The sequence below is a fragment of the Suricata suricatta genome, chromosome X, assembly GCF_006229205.1.
Source record: "Suricata suricatta isolate VVHF042 chromosome X, meerkat_22Aug2017_6uvM2_HiC, whole genome shotgun sequence".
Classification (NCBI taxonomy): domain Eukaryota; kingdom Metazoa; phylum Chordata; class Mammalia; order Carnivora; family Herpestidae; genus Suricata; species Suricata suricatta.
The window spans coordinates 23343322-23364185 of record NC_043717.1 but is presented as its reverse complement, the minus strand read 5'-3'; the positions used below and the strand labels follow the sequence as shown (position 1 = coordinate 23364185).

The 20864-nt window shown below is 35.2% G+C and overlaps 1 protein-coding gene across 1 annotated transcript in view; it reads right to left on the bottom strand.

Moving 5' to 3' along the window:
- The window catches only part of IL1RAPL1 (interleukin 1 receptor accessory protein like 1), a 641707-nt gene that overhangs the window by 530544 nt on the left and 90299 nt on the right, over positions 1 to 20864 (bottom strand). The window contains exons 3-4 of the mRNA XM_029929632.1: positions 8903 to 9089; positions 6232 to 6385 (exon numbers count right to left, since the gene is read on the bottom strand). Of these exons, the coding sequence (XP_029785492.1) occupies positions 6232 to 6385; positions 8903 to 9089 (341 nt within the window). The remainder of the gene's footprint in view (positions 1 to 6231; positions 6386 to 8902; positions 9090 to 20864) is intronic.

The window sequence follows — 20864 nt, the reverse complement described above, 5'->3', positions numbered from 1 at the left end:
CTTGCTGATAAACTATGTCGGGAAACAATAAAACACCAAAAAGTAGGCCATAACATTCAATCAAATCAAAACATATAGATCTGGGGTAGGAAGTACTGCTGACCAAGCCCTCTTTCTTAATAGGGACACTCACACAGAACCAAAAATGGCATCATTCTTTTAGGTTTCCAAAATACCACTCATCCTTTTAGGCATAGCTAATTAATAACCTGTATCTGTGAATTTTAATACTCGACATTCTTATGTGTATCATATGGCTTTGTTCTTTGTTTTTGTTTCTGTTTCTTTAAATGCTATCTTGATCCAGGCTCAGTTGAGGTTCTGGCTGGACGCCAGTCACTGGGCAATGAAAAAAAAATGAATGACATTCAAGTGTAATTTATAAAATCTGGATAGAAAGCACCTGAAAAGTTTTAAAGGATGAGTAAATTAAGGTTATGGGGATTCAATTAGTAATTATAAATAAGAACTTAGAACAGATCCCGGCATATAGTAAACAGCATTAACTATTGTTATTTCTAATGCTTATTATTGCTTATATTGATGGAAATTCTCCAAAGGAATAATGCCCTGTTTTCTCCATGGCTAGAAATGGCACATCCCAATTTGGCTATTGATATATTCTAACATATTCTACAACATTTTCTGCTTAAGAGTAAAAAAAGCATGCTTTTTATTCAAAGTTATGCCTTGACATTAAATATTTGCTTGATTAATACATTTTGGCAATTCACTCAATATATGGAGAGATCAAACAATAAATTAAGGTAATTAGTGTCAGCATAGCTATCATTAGAAAATACTCATAAGAGAAGTCTTTTGCTCTAGGGACTGAATTCTAAATCAGGATTGGACAGCCAAAATGATTAAACTCAGTTTCACTATATTGACCAGCTTTAATCTCTTTGAATTCAAAACTCTGAATTAATCTAAATGATTTCTGAGTTGTAAAATATGACAGATGTTTACTCATAAAAACAGCTAAACCTATCTTTAATATGATTCCTTTTATTAAAAATCATATATGTGATGGTGGTTGTGGGCATTAGTTCTACCACATTACTAAACATATAAAGTAAAGTATGGAATTTATCAATTTGTGCTATCAATTTCATCAATTCTTGTTAGGTTACAGTTAGTAGAGCATCCTGAGTCTATGAAATATGTCAACAAAAATAGTTTTTTAAAAGGGAAGATAAAAGGAACTATTTTTTAAGGAAAAATAAATAAATAAAAGGAATCACTGAATGCCCCTGGGCTATACCACAAAGGCACCATTTAATTACATCAGTGGCAGAAGAATTAAAGGACTCATAGTAAAATGTGTTTCAGTTAAACTTAAATGATAAACCTTTCATAGCGATCAGCAGAGCTAATAGGAAAAATACTATCCTTTGCTATTAATTATCCAGTAGAGTAAATCATAAACTGAAGTTCAGGAAATTAAATTTTATTCCTAAATTTGTCACCATGATGCTTTGTGATAAAGCCACTTAACCTTTCTTTGCCTCAGCTTCCTCATCCATAAAAAGAAGAGGAAGATGTAGTTTTTGAGAGCCTATCTTCAATCTCTGGTTGATTGGGAAGTAGTTTAAATATACTGCTACATTAACTCTTTAAAAATGTTAAACCAAGTATAAAAATGCTACTAAAACCATCACATCCTTTTTCCCCCCCTAAGTCAGTTTTCCTTCCTTCACTTTTCCTCTGTTCTTCCAGACCCCTGCATTTTGTTGGGAATTTTTTTCCCTGATGTAACATTTTCACAGTCCACTTTTTTTTTTTTTTACCATTACTTCACTCTATGATCTAGCCTTGGAAGTTAAATGGCATTTATACTGATCAGACTCATTTCAAAATTTTTGATGTAAATATGGTATTATTTGGTTCTTAATCTTTCTTCTAAAAACTCCAGAACTCCAGAAGAATGTTTTGGCCAGAAGAAAAAATAAGTATTAATCAGATGAAAGGGAGTATCATATAATTTAATAAACACTTCTAGGAAGAAATCTATATAGTGTCTAATTTTTTTCCTTAGATGTAACAAATCCAAAACAATGTACCATAACTTAAATCTGTATTTTTTTCAATCTAAATAGAGCATACTGTACAAAGAACCAAGCTGGTCTAATTTATTTTGGAATTACTAGGTCTTTTATGACTAACTCTGGACATAACACACCCATAAATAATTGGGCAGAGGATTAGTGTTAAAGCTACGGTTTGAGAATGAGTTAGAGGTTAGTGTAAGGAATCCTGAGATATGGCAATTTATGTGAAAACAAACTTGAATAGTTTCACATTTTTGTTTAGCAATATGGAAGTACAGAAAATTGTTATAATACCCATGATAGATTTTTATGAATATCAAACCACATTTTATAATTTTTAAGAAATCATACTCTTTAGAAGTAGTGGACATCTCCTGTTTATATCCCTTGAATATTTTTGACCTTCTTTGGGTACCTCAACTTTTCTTTGGAGCACTACTCCTCTCCTCCTCTCATTTCATTTAGTTGGGTTGGCCCATTACCCAAAGCAATCCAAACGATATCTAGTACATTTAAAAATATACACACTCACAGATCAAGGGAACCTACTGAATACTGAAAATGAACCATGGACTGAAGGGGGAGGGGGAAGGAGGGAAGAGGTGATGGTCATGGCGGGGGGCACTTGTGGGGAGAAGCACTGGGTGTTATATGGAAACCAATTTGACAATAAACTATTAAAAAAAAGGAAAAAAGTTAAAACAGATCATTACCACACACACACACACACAAATACACACTCAGAATAAGCAAATCCACTCCTAGGTAAAAATTCTGCATAAATGCCTACTATTAGGCAAAATGAACCATGTGTGTGTGCACGTGGGTGTCTGTGTGTGCTTATGAGACAGTTAATGGCAATATCACTTACATTAAAAAAATTAGAAAACAACCCTGTCTGTCAATAAACTGTGAGATATTCATGTAACAGAATATTATCGCATAAAAGTATCAATATCAATGAAATAGTATAGATGAATTTTTACAAATAAGTTTTTAATTCTCATTATCTAACATATAGCGTTATATTAATTTCAGATGTACAATGTAGTAATTCAACAGTTCCATACATCACCCTGTGTTCATCATGACAAAGACCCTCCTTAATCCCCAACACCCCACTTCTTAATCCTGCATCAACTGGATGTAGGATACATGGGATCTCCCTCTAGTGTCTTTTTAATGTGGTTGTAAATGTAAAACTGGTCTCAAACAAAACGCTTATAAAAAAAGAAGACATCCCTTTGTAAAGAGCTCACGTTCTTGTGGAAGAACAGGAGTATCAACAGTTACCATGCAATGTGTAAGCGCTGTACTGGGGATTTGAAAAGTGCTATGAAGGCATGAAGAACTACAGGCCTCCAAACAAAAGGAACTTTTGGGTTGTGCCTGGAAGAAAGCGTAAGAATCAGCACTGTGACAATGTGCAAGAAAAAGCATGCCAGAGGAAGCACACCAGGTATAGGGGGCTCAGAGGGAGGATATTTGGAGAACAGTAAAAACTTCAGTGTGGCTGAGGCTTAGAAAGGAGGGTGGAGGCTACAGACTAATGTTAAAAACACCTTAAGTTAAAAAAAATGTTGAAAGTATACCAAAAGTGATGAGCACGTTTATTATTTTATCCTTGTGATCTGTTCCCTGAACCACTACTTCTCTGAAGTAGATACATACACTACTAATAAGAGAAGGCTCCCCTATAAAAGCGCACAATATTACCTGCACATTTAGCCACTTTATGAAACTAGAAATTTCCTTTCCTCTTCACATGTTGGATTCTTTCTTTCTTATTTGAAAGAAACATGTTCTAAAACAGTTCAAAATATTTGCTTATCATCAGCTAATGCAGATGCACTCAAATTAAATGATATCATGCTGTGCATAATATTTACATTAAGTACAATATAATCATGATTTGCAGAAAATCCAGATACAAAACACTAGTTAATTATCATCCAGAGAATGGCCCACCCTTGCTTGCTGCATTAGTGACACAGATAATTTGGGTTCTAAGAATTGCTCTTTAATTCGATTACAGGCAAAGTAAATATACTACAGTGTCACACTAAATCAAGGTTCTAAAAAATATTTATCTTGTCAATAGACTTTTGTTTTAACAAAATATTCATTTTAATACATACTATTTTAATTATAGGTCATGCAGCTCTCCCATTCACCGGAAATTTCATATATAGGCAAACTTGGCTTTATATATTTTTTTGCCCAAATCAATGTCACAGGTAAGTTCACTTAAATTAGAGATATTCAGGATTATGAATTGAATGAAAACTTTCATTAAACCTTTCATCTACTTCCTCTTGGATAATACAGAATAATTACTCATTCTTTTCAAGTGAAGACAAGATATTTTTGGAGAGATAGAGTTAGGAAAATATAGCCCTGAGTAGCATTTAGGAGAAAACAATTCTATTACTGTCTATACAAAATAGCTTCATTTAAGTCATTGCACCTTTTGGGACCCAGTTTCCAGTCTCTGTGAGATTTTTTAAGTCACCTCTTTCTAGATAGTGGTTCAATATTTTAATGTTTCTAGAAAGGGAAGAGATGTTTTTAACCAAGGATCAGTTCTATACTCCAAAAATAAAGGCTAAAAGTATGTTCTATATTCTTCATAAATGTTTTTTCATTATATTTTTAAATTCCTTTTCTTTATACCTACTTTTGGAAAATCTACTTCACTATAGATTGAAAGCAAAAAAAATAAAAATAAAAACCTCAATATCTATTGCAAAGAAAACCCAAAAATAAACAGTTATATTTTTTCACTGTTCCATTAAACAGGGGGAGGTAAAGTGATAAAGTGCTGTCATTTTCTATACAGAGACCTTTTAAACGCAGCAAACTGAAAACCAAACTAGTTATAGATTATATGCATGTATACCATTGATATATAATACAAGACAGAATGAGTGTTTACTATTTAAATATATCATATATTGCAAGTGACAGTTATTTACTAAGTCTAATATTTACCAAAGGCATTACCAAAGAGTGCCTTATTTATTTAAATAAAATTTTCTTTAGATAACAATAATTAATATTCACTAAATGAATTTCATAAATTGAATTTTAGTTTTTAAGTCAAAATATATCATAATTGCAAGATATGAAAGAAAAGACAATGATTATAAGACAAGCACTCTTCATATACAGGAAAACTATATTAAGCGAATCAATGAATACATGAAAATCTCTTAAAAGTATATGATAGCCTTTGTAAACTTATTTCTACATGTTCTATATATATGATTATACAAAAAGTTACCAAGAAGAACCTTTCTCAATAAGATGAGAACAATTTCTTAAACTCCTAACATTGCTCATTTTCCTCCGTTTTTTCCTCTTGGAACCACTTTTAGAGAAGTAAACTATCAAGTAAAAATGGCATGAGAATAAAATATTACATAACATAAAATGACCAAAATGCACATTTGGATAGAATTCTATATTATGCAAACTGATTTCATACACCTTACACCATTAAATCCTTGCAAAAGTCCTGTGAAATAGACAAGGCAAGTTTTATAATTGCCATTTGGTACATGAAGAAACTCGTATTGTGAAGGTTGTGGTGATTCTAATAAGGACATGAGACCCAGTGAGCTGGAGACTAATGATTATAGAGTTCTAAATCTTGTGCTCATACCCTTCTATCTTAGCAACCAGATGGAGGAATGATACCAATCACCACATCTCATATAATTATTCAATTATTGCACCTGAAATTATTTTATTTTCAAGTTCATTAGAACATATATGTCAGATTTATGGAGTGATAAGTGAATAAAATAGTAATTTTTCTAAATTGGAGCAAGACAGGAGAAATAGATTTCATATATTCTATTTCAGTGCTTTGGAAAATGTTTCAAAAAATGATACCATTACAAAATATAAGCATAGTTTTCTGAAATCGTAAACTCATTATTTCAAGTACTTTCAAAAGCTAACATTTCTGTAATTCCCTAAGCATATTGTGTTTAACCTTTCAAAATGCATTTCAGCACAAGATGATTTTAAAGCTAGGAGGAATAAATTTCACCTATACAGTCCACTTAGCATTTGGTGAAGTAGTTCTTTCATTGCAAAGATTTAAAAAAATCAATAGGTAGCATAAAAACTCAACTTCATTACTTGCAAATGAAATAGTAAAGACTATTATTACCTGTAACAGTTAATTCAGTAGTTCTTCTGACAACAAAGCCTCCATATTTTAATTCACAGGTGTAATTTCCAATGTCATCGTCTCTGACTTCTCTTATAAGCAGTGTATCTCTTTTGAAGACAACACTTGGCCTCCACGTTTTTGTTCTGCATTCCTGCATGGAAATCACAAAATTTCTTTGGTAACTATAATAACTGGAAAATAGAGAAAAGTATTCTAAATAAACTAAAAGCTTCTGATGTTATATTTTAAAGGGCTAAAAGGTTTGGAATTAATGTTAAAATTTTTCATACTTTCTCCATACCTCTGGGAAATCAGGTTCCTCAATTTGAAACCAGGCTAGTTTAGGGGCACCTCAGTGGCTCAGTCGGTTAAGTGTCTGACTTCATGTCCGGCTGTGTGCTGACAGCTCAGAGCCGGGAGCCTGCTTCAGATTCCGTGTCTCCCTCTCTCTCTGCCCCTCCCCTAACTCACACTCTGTCTCTGTCTCTCCCTTTTTTTCTCTCTCAAAATAAACATAAAAATTTTTAAAAACATGCTATTTTTTCTTAGCAAGGGTCACTGTATTAACTTCAAAGATTAGTGTCTCTGAATCAGATATGTATTGATTAGAAGATACAAGAAAAGAGACACTCATTAAGATAATTCCCAACATCATTTTTAAAAGTAACTAGTCCTTAAATGCTGACTGTGAAACTAACCATCTTGGTACTAATAACATAAAATAGAAAACATAATATTTTAGTAAAAAAGAAAAAATGCTCACACTTCAATATTTTAAATCTTTTAATACTACATTTAGAAATAAGTCAGTCTCTTCATAACATGTATATTCTATAAACTGTAAAATAAATGGCCAATATTTATATACAAGGTCTTTATTACAATACAACAAATGTCTATTTTCATTGTTCGCGCGTCTACCAAACTATGGCCTCTAAATTAAGTTTTGGATTATAATGATGTTGGTTCAGGAGCTTTCTCTTTTTGCCAAAAGTCCATTTCCACTAGCCAGATTCGAAATCAAGGCAATGAGGATAAAAGTAGCTTTAAGCCCTTTGACACTGTTCACAGGTAGCATTATTTATGAAAAAATTTATTGCCAAATACACCTTTTAAAGACTATAATTTTGATCATGTGGATCAATGCCTTTGTATAAATGGGAGAGAAGTGTCCAGTTATTTCAGACCAAAATATACATCTTGTATCCTTGTATTAGTTGTACACACTGTCATAATTGGAATATATATTGCCTTGAGTATGGGGAAATAATCTGGATTAGTGCAAGATTTTGAAATTCCATATATACTGCATTGTCTCCCATAACTCCACTAGTGACACAGTTTACTGCTTAAGGTCACAGTGATTAGGGTGGTGGTGGAACATGACTAAAGAACCATTGTGAGGCCAGCCATTTTAAATATTGACTGTGTGTGTGTGTGTGTGTGTGTGTGTGTGTGTGTTTGTGTGTGTCCGTGTACATGTGCAGAGGTGAATATACACATATGACTCCTGGGCAAACATTTGTTCTTAGAGACCTTGAGTCAAATTCCCTTAATACGTCTCCCCTTCGAAGTAATCATTAGGGCTTGCTAAGGATCTGCTTGTGGACAACAGGCAAACAACCAAGAATCAGGGTGAGAAATACTCACACAATTTTTTTTTTTAAAAAGGGAAAGGGTACAAAAATATTTCAACAGTTCAAATGTTCTGAATCCTCCCTTACTTGCTATCAAGAATGAAAATTAAGTCTTACTCAGAGAAGGGCATGGCTAATTATGGCAAATCCTTTACAAATTATTAAAGATGTATTTCTTGATAATTTCTCATAAGTTCTGAATGAATGACATATAGATATTGGTGGGTCTAGTTACTAAGAGGTCATACTTCCTAAATTCTTACTTCTAGGGAATTATACAAAGTAAAATTTATACAAGTACTCTTTAAATCATAGATATAATATCCCAGACAAATGGTCATAGCACCTATATTGTTATTTTCCTGAATATACTTAATAACAAAAATTTCTTGTATGGTAGAAATAAGTTGAAGAGTACATTCAAGTCTTCAAACTGAGAGAAAGCCAATTATGTGATAGAAAGGACAGGGGTTGGGTTATTCTCTTTAAGTCTAAAGTTTCTTTTGGTTTTTGAAGTTAATCTAGTGCTATTTTTATAATGCTTTGAAGTTTCATCAGATTTTAGAAAACATATGTGTTTTTATATGAAAAGGAACTGAATATGCACAAAGGTGCTTCCATTAAACAGAATAATTCAATAAAGCTAGTGTATCATTTTCTCATAAAAGTAAATCAATCCTTTGCTTGTTTGGGGACATTAGGACAGTTTCTGTGAAGAGCTCTGAAATGAACACTTAATGTGTTTTAGTTCCTGAAGTTATCAACACAGATTATAATCGCCTTGAAAGAACTGCATAAGCTAGATGTGATCATTAACAGCTCATTGCAATGGATTACCAATATAAATACTGACAAGCATTTGTCAAAGCTATTTGTTTGAAAACTTATAATGACCAACACAACTTGCTGTACTATTTTAGGAGAGCAGAGCTGAACTTCATCATATCCATTTAATTTTTTTATCCAACTTGTCCAAGAATAAGATACATATCAATCTATTTATAAGTAACAAAATCATTCACAGCACATACCTTATACCATAGGATTTCAGGTTCTCTGGTTGGCAGTAAAAAGTCTTCTATGTCACGGCATGAAATTTCCTTGCTTTTGCTAAGTTCAGCTTTATCAAAGTATTTCATCTTGGAATTGTAGCAGAGTCCAGTGTCATTTTCACCCACTGTCAGCGAGATGGATACTTTCATACAGTAAGTGGAGTTTCTGGAATGAAGCAGAATAAATAAGGTGGTTTGGTGTGGGGGGAAAAAAGTGCTGCCAGGCAATGTGTTTACTTCACTAAAAGAGAAAGAGAAATAGAAATAGAGAGAAACAGAGAAAGAGAGAGACAGAGAGAGAGAGAGACAGAGAGAGAGAGAGAGAGAGAGAGAGAGAGAGAGGGAGGGAGGGAGAGAGAGAGAGAGAGAGAGAGAGAGAGAGAGGGAGGGAGGGAGGGAGAGAAGAGGAAGAGGGACCAGCCAAAACCCCCTCGATTAAGGTGATGGTATTATGGTGTATTCCACAGAACTCTCTCTTATCACGCAGCTAAACAAAGCTTGGTTCTGTGAAACCATTTGTATATTGTTCATCTGCTAGAAAACAAGCTTTGCATTATATACAACAAGTGTGGTTTGCAAAATGTTCTCTAGGGATTCTTGTACCTTAAAAAATAAACAAAATAAAGAAAGGTTTAGGTCAGAAAGGAAGTCAACCTTGGGTTTATGTTAAACTTGACAAACTCAACAGAGAATTAGAAAAATGTAACTGGTCTATTGGGCATAATGGAAGGAGAAGAAAAAGGCTGCTCAATTCTTGTAGCACTGGCTGTCTTGATAAATGGAGAGGTTATCAGTGATTCTGGGAAGAAAAGCCGTGGATAAAAACACTGGAAGCTCACTATCTTTACAGACCCAAATTCATTCAGGTTGGGATCTGGAGTCCAGGTTGTCAGACAAGAGAAACATTATAACATACTATGTAAAGACAAGCCCATCCTGATAGGTTCTACAGAATCAGCTCATTAAATTAGTGCCTCATCCTACAACTTTGTTGGTTCCTAAATCAAGTCTATAGCTTGAAATACATGAGAATAGAAATGATGTTCAGAGATCTCTTTGGAAGAGTTGGGCCAAAGGATGTTTTCCTGCAAATTGCACTATTTGGGTTTGCCATTTAAGTCTCTGGACATTCAATGAACACTGCTATGGGTCAGGCACAGTGATGTAGGCAGTGAGAAAAAAGAGACGCATAAAACATCAAATTCAAGGTTTCATAGAGAACTTCTTACATGGTTAAGTGGCCAGTGGCTCATTTGTATAAATGGTTATCAGAGTTCCGGATTTGAGTTTTACTGCTTACTATTTCCGCAATGTTGGACAACGTATTTAACCCCTCAGAACCGTAGGTGGAGGGTAGGACAACACGTGTCGGAGTTTGGCTTGTCAAGGCTGCTCAGTAATATGGGCTCTTCTCACTCCTCATTGGTATGCACAGATCACAGGCCCCAAGTCCTCCTCCTTATTCAGCCAAGATACTTGCCATTTAAGCAGCAACTTGATTCAAATTGTTGCTTTTTTTTAAAATGGCAATATGGCAAGATGAGAATAGCTACGAAATAGGTAGGTTGGTTGTGGTATAATAAAATATATATATTTGGTCTTAGTTCCTGGCACAGATTTCCTGAGACTTTAAAAACTGCCAGAGTGATAGGAGTGGAGTGTCTTTGACTATTCAAAGGGAGCCCCTTTTAATCACCTTTGAGTTTCTATTAATGAGATACCTTAAGATGAAAACTATAGAAAGCCTCAGAATGGAGCTGGTAACCAGAAAGACCAAGGGTTCAGAGGATTGGAATTGTTAACTCCAGCACCTGCCCACTTGCTTTAGGGTCCCAGGTGCTTCACGTTAAGCTCTATAAAAACTCTAGAACAACAAAGACAGGTTGAGTTTGGGCCAATGAACACAGGGAGGTGCTGGGAGGGGGCATGCCACACTGTGCCCTGCACATCTCTTCCATCTGACTGTTCATTTCTAACCTTTGAGATGCCCTTTGTCATACATCAACAATAGGAAGTCAACTACTTCCTGAGTTTTGTGAGTCATTCTAGCAAATGTTTGAATCCGAGGAGGAGGTTGTGAGAATCTCCGATTTGTAGTAAGTCTGCCAGAAACACAGGTGATAACCTGGACTTGCAACTGGTGTCTGACTCGGGAGCCAGGAGGCCGTCTTGTGGGATTGAGTCCTTAACCTGCAGGGTGTGATGTTATCTCCACGTAGATAGTGTCAGAACAGATTTGAACTGTAGCATATCCAGCTGGTTTTGCAAAACTGCTTGGTGTGTAAAAGCCCCCACATACCTGGTGACAGAAGTACTGAGAGTAGAGGAGAAAAATAGAGTTTTCTTTTATAGTTATTTATTCAGCTTTATATTGGGTAACAAAGAAAAGTGCCACAAAATTATTATGTAGAATGACTAAATATGGATGTCTCTACCTTAGTATAATAGCCTACAAGTACACCTAAAATATTTCATAGGTAAAACCATTAATCTTTAAACAAAGTCAGTCGGTAAAATGGCCCTCAGAGAATGTGTTCAGGGGTTTTGTGAAAATGGTAAAACATATTCCTTGCTCTCAGCCCTTCACAATCCAAAGGTGATACACAAGTAAACAGCTGATATTCAATGTGATAAGCACTACAAAAAGCTACTGTCTTATTTTTTAAAATTTGTTTAATGTTTACTCATTTTTGAGAAAAAGAGAGACAAAGCAGGAGTGGGGGGAAAGCAGAGAGAGAGGGAGACACAGAATCCAAATCAGGCTCCAGGCTCCAAGCTATCAGCACAGACCCCAATACAGGGCTTGAGCCCACAAACTGCGAGATCATGACCTGAGCCAACGTCAGATGCTTAACTGACTGAGCCACTCAGGTGCCCTGATACCTGGTTGTCTTAAAGAATGCATAAGAATTTGGCAATTTTAACAAAGGCTAATTCAGGGAACAGTATGCACAAAGGCTTGAAGACATGAAACAATTTGATATGCTGGAGGAATTGCAAACAATTTGGTGTGACTGGATAAAAGAGTGGTTATATAGGAACAGCAGGCACAGAGACGGGAGAGGTGTTCAGAAGCCAGAAGGAGACTAATGTAAGCCACAGCAGAGTATGGACTTTAGGCTGGGAAATGAAGACATTGCGGTGGTAGAGAGTTTTTTCTGATGGCAGTGAGAAAAATGGATGGAAGAGAACAGAGCACTAAGTGCCGTGAGAAAATTAGAAAGCAACATCATTCATTCAGGAGAAAAATGGCAGCTCCAAAGGCAATGACCACTGAGACAGAAAGGAGGAATCTTCCTCAAATTGTATTAAAGATACAGAATTGCTATGAAAGTGAAAGAGCAAGGGAAAGAAAGAGGTATCCAAGATGATGAAGAACTTTTCTCAGATGAGTACATGGAAAGTAGAGTCAATCTTTCAGCATGGAAAATACTGAAAAAGAAACAGCTTTGAGAGAAAAGAAAGTGTGCTAAATTTTAGCTTGAGTTTCACACCCAAGTAGAAAAAATAACCTCTTTGGGTTTGCCAGAAATATTGCTCATGCATTATTTATTAATTTTACTCCAGCAAAGACTAGAACATGATCTTCATAGGCTCATTTTAAGGTAATATTTTCAGAAAAAAATAATTATATAAGTTAAGCAATTAACTATCCTAGGACACATCGTAATGTGTAGTAAGAAAATACCCATGTTTTACAATAATACTGATATTTGTACACATTAGAATTCTTAACAGACTTTTCCAAGAAGTAAATCAGTGAATTCTAAATTTGACACTCCACATTAATCTTTTAAATTAATGAGTCTTAGGTTTTCTTTCTCCTCAAACTATTGATTACTGTTGTTTGTTTTTCCACACCTTCTTTTACCAAATGCCAGACATTTTTTATATGGATAGGGCTGAGTCAGCAGCACGATCTCCAAAGCCCAGCTATAAGAGGTTCAGATTCCAGCTCTATCACTCATTACCTTTGACAATTAGGCAAAGTTTCTTGACTCCTGAGGCTGCCATTTCTTCATTTGTATAAGGAGAAAATAATACTAAAAACCACGGAGGTTTTTTTGGGAATCAAACATGTTAAAACACAAGGAAAAGCTTAGGGTAGTGCCAGTCTTCCGGAGAGCACTGACTAAGTGTTAGATATTATCACTACTACATCCCCTTTTCCTATTTCCTTTAGATTTCCATTTTCCAGTAGAATCACCTAGTGTTTTTAGAAGGCAGGTTAGACAGACAACATGACCATGATGATGCCTTCAGTTCTTTGGTGATTAATTAGAGCCAAGCATAAGAATCCAGAAAAGTCCTTCTATTTTTCATCTGGGATGTGTGCATGGGCTGGAGAAGAATGAGTAAACCCGATGAAAAATACAGGCTCCCCACTGCAGCTTCCCTTTCTCCTCTTCTATAGATGCGACTGACCACTAATTTTCAGAAAGTGGCTCTGGATGAGCACACGTAGGTATTCTTATTTTCCTGACTTCTATTCCCCAGCGCTGTGAGGTGACTGCTGATTTACAACTGTCTGGTAATGTCTGGAATTCCGGACTCCCCAGGATAGCTCTATTTTCAAATTACTTTCAATGTTTTAATACTTGTTTACTGTTTCCGTTCATCAGGAGGTGATTTGAAAAGCTAAAAATAAAGCAGCATCCAATGAACACTATAGTCCTATTTACTGAGAAAAACTAACAGGAAGCAAGCAACTTGTGACACATTAATACACATATGATCCCATGAGGGGAATTACACACTCTCAAAGTAAAGCCATCATCACATTTGCAGCATGACTGCAATGGCACTGTGGCTCTGTGCCATCAGGGAAATACCATGCGAGGGGGTAAATGGGGTAAGGTGAAAGCTCCTACAGGACTTTCGGTGAAAATCATCAGCATCTATTTATTCAGCTTCTATTGTTTAGAATAGATGGGCTGCAATCTAGGCAAAAAGCTAAATCATGAATACTGGTTTCCATGTTTATAAAATGGCTAGAGAGACAGGATATACATGTATGTGGAGAAAACACTTGTTCCTAACTGACAGTCAATAGTCAGTAGTCCTTTCCTGTGAAGAAATAATATTATTGTGGACTTAAAAAGAGAAACTAGATCAACTCTACTTCAATAATAAAAATTACAATAATGATTTCAAAAAAGACCTAGTTTTCTCTGGCAGAGGTAACCTGAAGTACACACCAAGTACCCAGAATGTACTGTACAAATAGTTCACACAGATTTCCTTCATTTACCCTGCTGAGGTTACAGCGAAGTTATGTGAAAAAGCCAATGACTTACCCAAGTTCTACTCTGTATTTAGTGGCAAAAAATAGGATTAGAACTGACATCTCTTAACTTCTAATTCTATATGCTACTGGAGATTATTAGTGCTGGGATATATATGTCTATATTAGTGCTAGGATATGTGTATATACACACACATATATATCTTAGCACTAATAATATATATTATATAATATATAATAAAATATAATAGGATAGAAATAATATATTATATAGATAATATAAATATAATATATAACATAAATATATATATATATTGTATACTCTACATTGTTTAAAATTTTTTAAATGTTTTTTATTTATTTTTGAGAGAGAGAGAAAAAGATGCAGCCTGAGCAGGGGAGGGTCAGAAAAAGAGGGAGACATAGAATCTGAAGCAGGCTCCAGGATCTGAGCTAGCTGTCAGCACGGAGCCTGACGCAGGGCTTCGAACCCACAAACTGTGAGATCATGACCTAAAATGAAGCCAGATGGACGCTTAACCAACTGAGCCACCCAGGTGCCCCTATTCTACAATGTTTAAAACAAAAGAAAGTTACCCATTCTTAGTCTCTGGTTTTTATTTTATTTTGTCTGCCCAAATAGATATCTTCTGGAGAAAGGGAAAATGTAATCTAAGATGGATTTCTTTGAAAATTTGGGTCTTAAATTCCCTCAAATTTAATAAAAACTAACAGGGAGCAATCGACAGGTCTTAAAGAAACATTATGATGTTTTTCAGCTCTTTCTACTATGTACATTTTGCATATTTACATACTTCTCAATGAGTTGGCTTCTGAAGGACTGCCTTAGAGTCTTGTCTCATAAGGCAAGAAAAAAACCATGTAACCTTAAACCAATACAAAGACAAAGAACTAATAAATATATTAGAACATAATCAAGAAGCAAATATATGACACAAATATAATGAAAAAAACTTCTGTAAGTACATACTTTGGAAGTCAGTACAGTTCCAAAGCATTCAAGTTCTCCAAGGGTTTCTTAGCACTGTGCTACCTTGAAATAGACAAAGATTCTGAATTGGCATGTATGGGAGCTATCACAGATTTAAACATTCATCTTTTAAAGGATGACCACACTATACAACTATAGATCAAGGTGTGGCAATGTAGGTAGTCCACACAGGAGGTAAGAAAGAAAACTATGTGTGAAAAGGGTAATTTTGTATATTACCTGATTAGCTGATACAGTATAATAAAATCCACATGACACCACACGTAAGGGTAGCACAGTTAAAATTATTCTTTAATCACACTTCCTATGCATGATAATGTGGAATGTGGAATGTTTCCTACTCCAACAGAATTACCAGTAACCTGATTCTTTTTAAGAGATCCTTTAACAGACTAACTACTTGACCTGTCTGTTATGTTAATTCTCTGGTCCCCAGGGAAAATCATAACTTTTCCATAGTATTTGGAAATGTCTTCTCACATAATGAAGTGCTGAGGAAGATAGGAATTTGATCGATGGTTTTAAAAGATTAAGTTGCTCCCTGTTTCTTATGGTCTACTCTAACATCCAATGGTCATTTCTTAAGTCGTAATCTTCTGTATGTAATTGTTTTATAAAAATAAAAGCACAAAGTACTTTTAGAGGGCCACATATATTTGCACATGGAAACACACATCTGAAAGTTCAGTTACTACAGATCTGAAATTTGACCACAGTGTCCAATCATGAGCTGTGAAACTAACATGGGAGGAATCAAAAACGTAAGGGTTGGATTGTGGAGGTAACATCTTATAGTTTGTAAAGCCTTAAATACGCTTTGACAGTTTATTTCTAATCTTAAAGCTTTCCAACTTTCCCCCCTATATTTTAATGTTTTCTCAGTCTTTACCGTGATGCCTGAAGCTAAGCATGTGGCCCTTCTGTTATATCTGATCTTTCTAACATATACTATGCTATGGCTACTAGGACTAAATGTGAGATTTGTTTGGATTAGGGTTTCTTTTGAGAAGAGCTCTGGAGGACCTATTGATTTAACTGTGCTTGAAATCAGCCCTTGTAAAAAGATTACAGGGAGACCAGTGAACAAATGATAAGACTAAAAATGACAGTTTATTGCCTTTTCATTTGAAGTTCTGTTTTCCAAAAATTTAACTGGTACACCGAACTTCATCTACTGTCTTCTGCTAACTATAAACTCAAAATAACTATTTCTGTCTTTTTGGTGGAAAGTAATTAATAAAATTTTGCCATTTCTGTTTTTCTAGCCTAAGATTCTTGAAAGACTAGAGTTGACAAGTCCTCGGTATATGGAATTCTAGTCCAATATTTCTCTGCCTGAATTATTCTTGGGTATGAGGGCTTTCAAATTTCACAACTAGACCCCAAGGTCTCCTTACTGACCTCTTCATGAGGAGGAGGGACACAGCAAAACAAATATAAAGACATATCCCTGAAGGAAACTGAGGCCCAGAATGTGAGTTCGAGGTCACATAAATTACAAATATTTTTTTTCAGGAAGGTTATCCATCTTATCCTTTTGTTTATTTTTCTCATAACAATCTCAATTTTTTTTAATTTTATTTAAATCCAAGTTAGTTATCATACAGTGTAATAATGATTTCAGAAGGATAACTGAGTGATTGATCACTTACATATGACACACACTACTCATCCCAAGTGCCCTCCTTAATGCCCATCATCCATTTAGCAACCCCCCCTCCCGACCCAGCAACCCTGAGCTTGTTCTCTGTATTTAAGAACCTCTTATGGTTTGGCTCTGTCTCTGTTCTTATCTTATTTTTCCTTCTCTTCCTCTGTGTTCATCTGTTTTGTTTCTTACATTCCACATATAAGTGAAATCATATGATATTTCTCTTTCTCCGGCTGACTTCTTTCACTTAGCATAATACAATCTCAATTTGTAATAATTTATTTCCACTTATGTTGCTACCTTCTCTGTTAACAGGTATTCTTATAGTATATAAAATGAAGGAGTTAGCTCTATGCTGTTTGAATTCTTAGAGACATGTTTTATAAATGAGGTAAAAGGAATACAACATGGAATTAACCATTAACCATTTGAAAGTGTACAATTAAGTGCCATTCAGTACATACATTGTGCTGTGCAACCATCATCTCTATCTCGTTCTAAGACATTTTCATCATCCCCAAAAGAAACCCATAATAGCAAGTGCTCTCTATTTCCCCATTCCCACAGTCCCTATCAACCATCAATCTGTTTTCTGTCTTGATGGATTTGCTTATTAGGAATATTTCATATCAATTGAATCATATAATGTGTGGATTTTTGCACCTGGTTTCTTTCACTTAGCATAAAGTGCTCAAGGTTCACCCATAATGTAGTAAGCATCTATCTGTACCTCATTCTTTTTTTTGACTAACAGTTCACCATATAGATAAACCAATGTAGTTCCTTTGCACATTACCAGATGGACATTTGAATTTCTTTCTAGATTTTGCCTATTTAGAGTAATGCTCCTATGAATGTTCATGTACAACTATTTGTTTGAGTCCCTTGTTTTAATACTTTTGGTAATATACCTTGGGATGAACATGTTGGATAATATGGTTATGCTACATTTAAGTTTTAGACAAATCAAGCACTTCTTTTTTTTAAGATCTTTCTCCCCTTCTGAATACGAGATTCTGCTGCCAACTGGAGATGAAGGTACTAGAGAAATATGGTCACTGACTATTGTGGCTAAAAACTTAAAAGAATCATGATTTTTTAAATGCCCAGTACAGTGCTAGGCATTGAGGTAGTGCTCTCAATAAATATTTGTGAAATGAATGAATAAATTAACTACTAGTGAAAGGCTATAAAGTTCTGATTATATTTCTTCTTTGCTTAATCCCTTTAAACAACTCTCATATACACCCCACCAAACTAATTTTTACCTCCTTTTGTTTTATGCTTCTTTGAAATGGTACACACTTCTTGACAGTGGATAGGGCAAGAAAATGTGTCTTCTAGGCCTAGCAGAAACTTACAGTAGAGCTGTAAGTGTTTCCTGGTACTGAATAGCTATCTGCAATCACCTGATTATCTCCTTCTCTCACTCTATGCAACAGACTTTCTTCTAACTGCAGTTGACCTTCTTGATTAGAAAGAGAGGAAAAAGGGAGAATAAATGCGTGAGCCACATTTGGGTCAGTTGTAAATCGCTTATTTTTTTCTCCTCAAGCATCACACAGGAAGCTTTTAGTACAGTGAGTGTAAGAGTTCTTATACAATTAGAAATCTTGCTCCTGGGCTATTGTACAGATGTAACCTAGGATCCAGATGCTTAGCTAATATTTTATCCCACCTCCTATTTTATAATGTAAATTCTAGGAAAAGTTGTAACAGAGGAAAACAAAATCTATAGTAATCTTTAAAGAAAATAGAAAGCTACCAGAGTCTGATGAAATTTTACCCACTCACAAATAGATTTTTCAGAGTTAGATTAATAACATCTAATAAATACATGCTTTTTCATCCTGCTATATAGAAACCAAATACGGAATATGTCAGGAAACAGCCTCCATAAACAGTGGATTTCTTTCTGCTAATACTTCTTTAAATATTTTCTAAATATCATAATGGCATATGCTTTATTCAGCTTTACTTTGCAGGTCAATACTTCCTGGTAATAGCTTTGCTTTCTTTAACTTCACACAAAAAAATACAACAAATAAAATTAACTATAAGGAGAGTAAGTAATTATTAAGGGCATTTATATCATATTTCTAATTATATGTATGAGACAAAAACTGAATCTATTGCATAAAATTGATAGGGATGCATATTCCCAGACTCTAGAGACTGGTGTCATTTTAAAGATATAATTGTTACTAAAATTCATGATCAGAGTTCATGTAAAGAGTGATCTCTCTGTAGCAAAGATGAAGTCAAACTTTAACTTTTCACAGATGACATGATACCCTACATGAAAAACCAACAGACGCCACCAAAAGCCTACTAAAACTGATCCAGGAATTCAGCAAAGTTGCAGGGTACAGATATTGGTAGCATTTTAATACACCAATAATGAAGCAACAGAAAGAGAAATCAAGAAACTGATCCCATTCACAATTGTACCAAATATCATAAAATACCTAGGAATAAACCTAAGCAAAGTTATAAAAGATCTGTATCATGAAAACTATAGAAATCTTATGAAGGAAATGGAAAAATACATAAAGAAATGGAAAAACACTCCATGCTCATGAATTGAAGAATAAATATTCTTAAAATGGCATTACTACCCAAAGAAATCTACACATTCAATATTGCACCAGCATTCTTCTCAAAGCTAGAATAAACTATCTTAAAATTTGTATGGAACCACAAAAGACACTGAATAGCCAAAGTAATATTGAAGAAGAAAACCAAAATGGGAGGAATCACAATCTCAGACTTTAGCATCTACTACAAAGCTGTCATCATTAAGACAGTATGGTATTGGCACAAAAACAGACACATAGACCAATGGAATCGAATAGAGAACTCAGAATTGGACCTGCAAATGTATGGCCAATTAATCTTTGACAAAGCAGGAAAGAGTATCCAATGGAAAAAAGACTGCCTCTTTAGCAGGTGGTGCTGGGAGAAATGGACAACAACATGTAGAAGAATGAAATTAGATCACTTCCTTACACCATACACAAAAATAAACTCAAAATGGATAAAGGATCTGAATCTGAGACAGGAAACCATCAGAACCCTAGTGGAGAAAGTAGGAAACAGCTTCCTTGACCTCAACTGCAGCAATTTCCTACTCAACACATCCCCAAAGGCAAGGGAATCAAGAGCAAAAATGAACTACTGGGATCTCATCAAGATAAAAAGCTTCTGCACTGCAAATGAAACAGTCAAGAAAACTAATAGGCAACTGACGGAATGGGAAAAGACAGTTGCAAATCACATATCACATAAAGGGCTAGTAGCCAAAATCTATAAGGAACTCACCAAACTCCACACCAGAAAAACAAAAAATCCAGTGAAGAAAAGGGCAGAAGACATAAACAGACACTTCTCCAAAGAAGACATCCAGATGGCCAACAGACACATAAACAATGCTCTGCATTACTCATCATCAGGGAAACACAAATCAAAACCACACTGAGATACTACCTCACGCCAGTCAGAGTAGCTAAAATGAACAAATCAGGAGACTATAGATGCTGGCGAGGATGTAGAGAAACGGGCACCCTCCTCCATTGTTGGTGGGAATGTAAACTGGAAAACAGTGTGGAAGCTCCTCAAAAAATTAACTCTAGAACTCCCTTATGATCCAGCAGTAGCACTGCTAGGAATTTACCTAAGAGATACAGAAATGCTGATGCATAGGGGCTCATGTACCCCAATGTTCATAGCAGCACTGTCAGCAATAGCCAAATCATGGAAAGAGCCTAAATGTCCATCACCTGATGAACAGATCAAGAAGATGTGGTTTATAAATACAATGGAATACTACACGGCAATGAGAAAGAATGCAATCTGGCCATTTGTAGCCGTGGATGGAACTCGAGGGTGTTATGCTAAATGAAATAACTCAGGCCGAGAAGGACAGATACCATATGTTTTCACTCATAAGTGGAGCAGGAGAAACTTAACAGAGGACCATGGGGGAGGGGAAGGGGGAAAATAGTTGGGTAGAGGGAGTGAGGCAAATCATGAG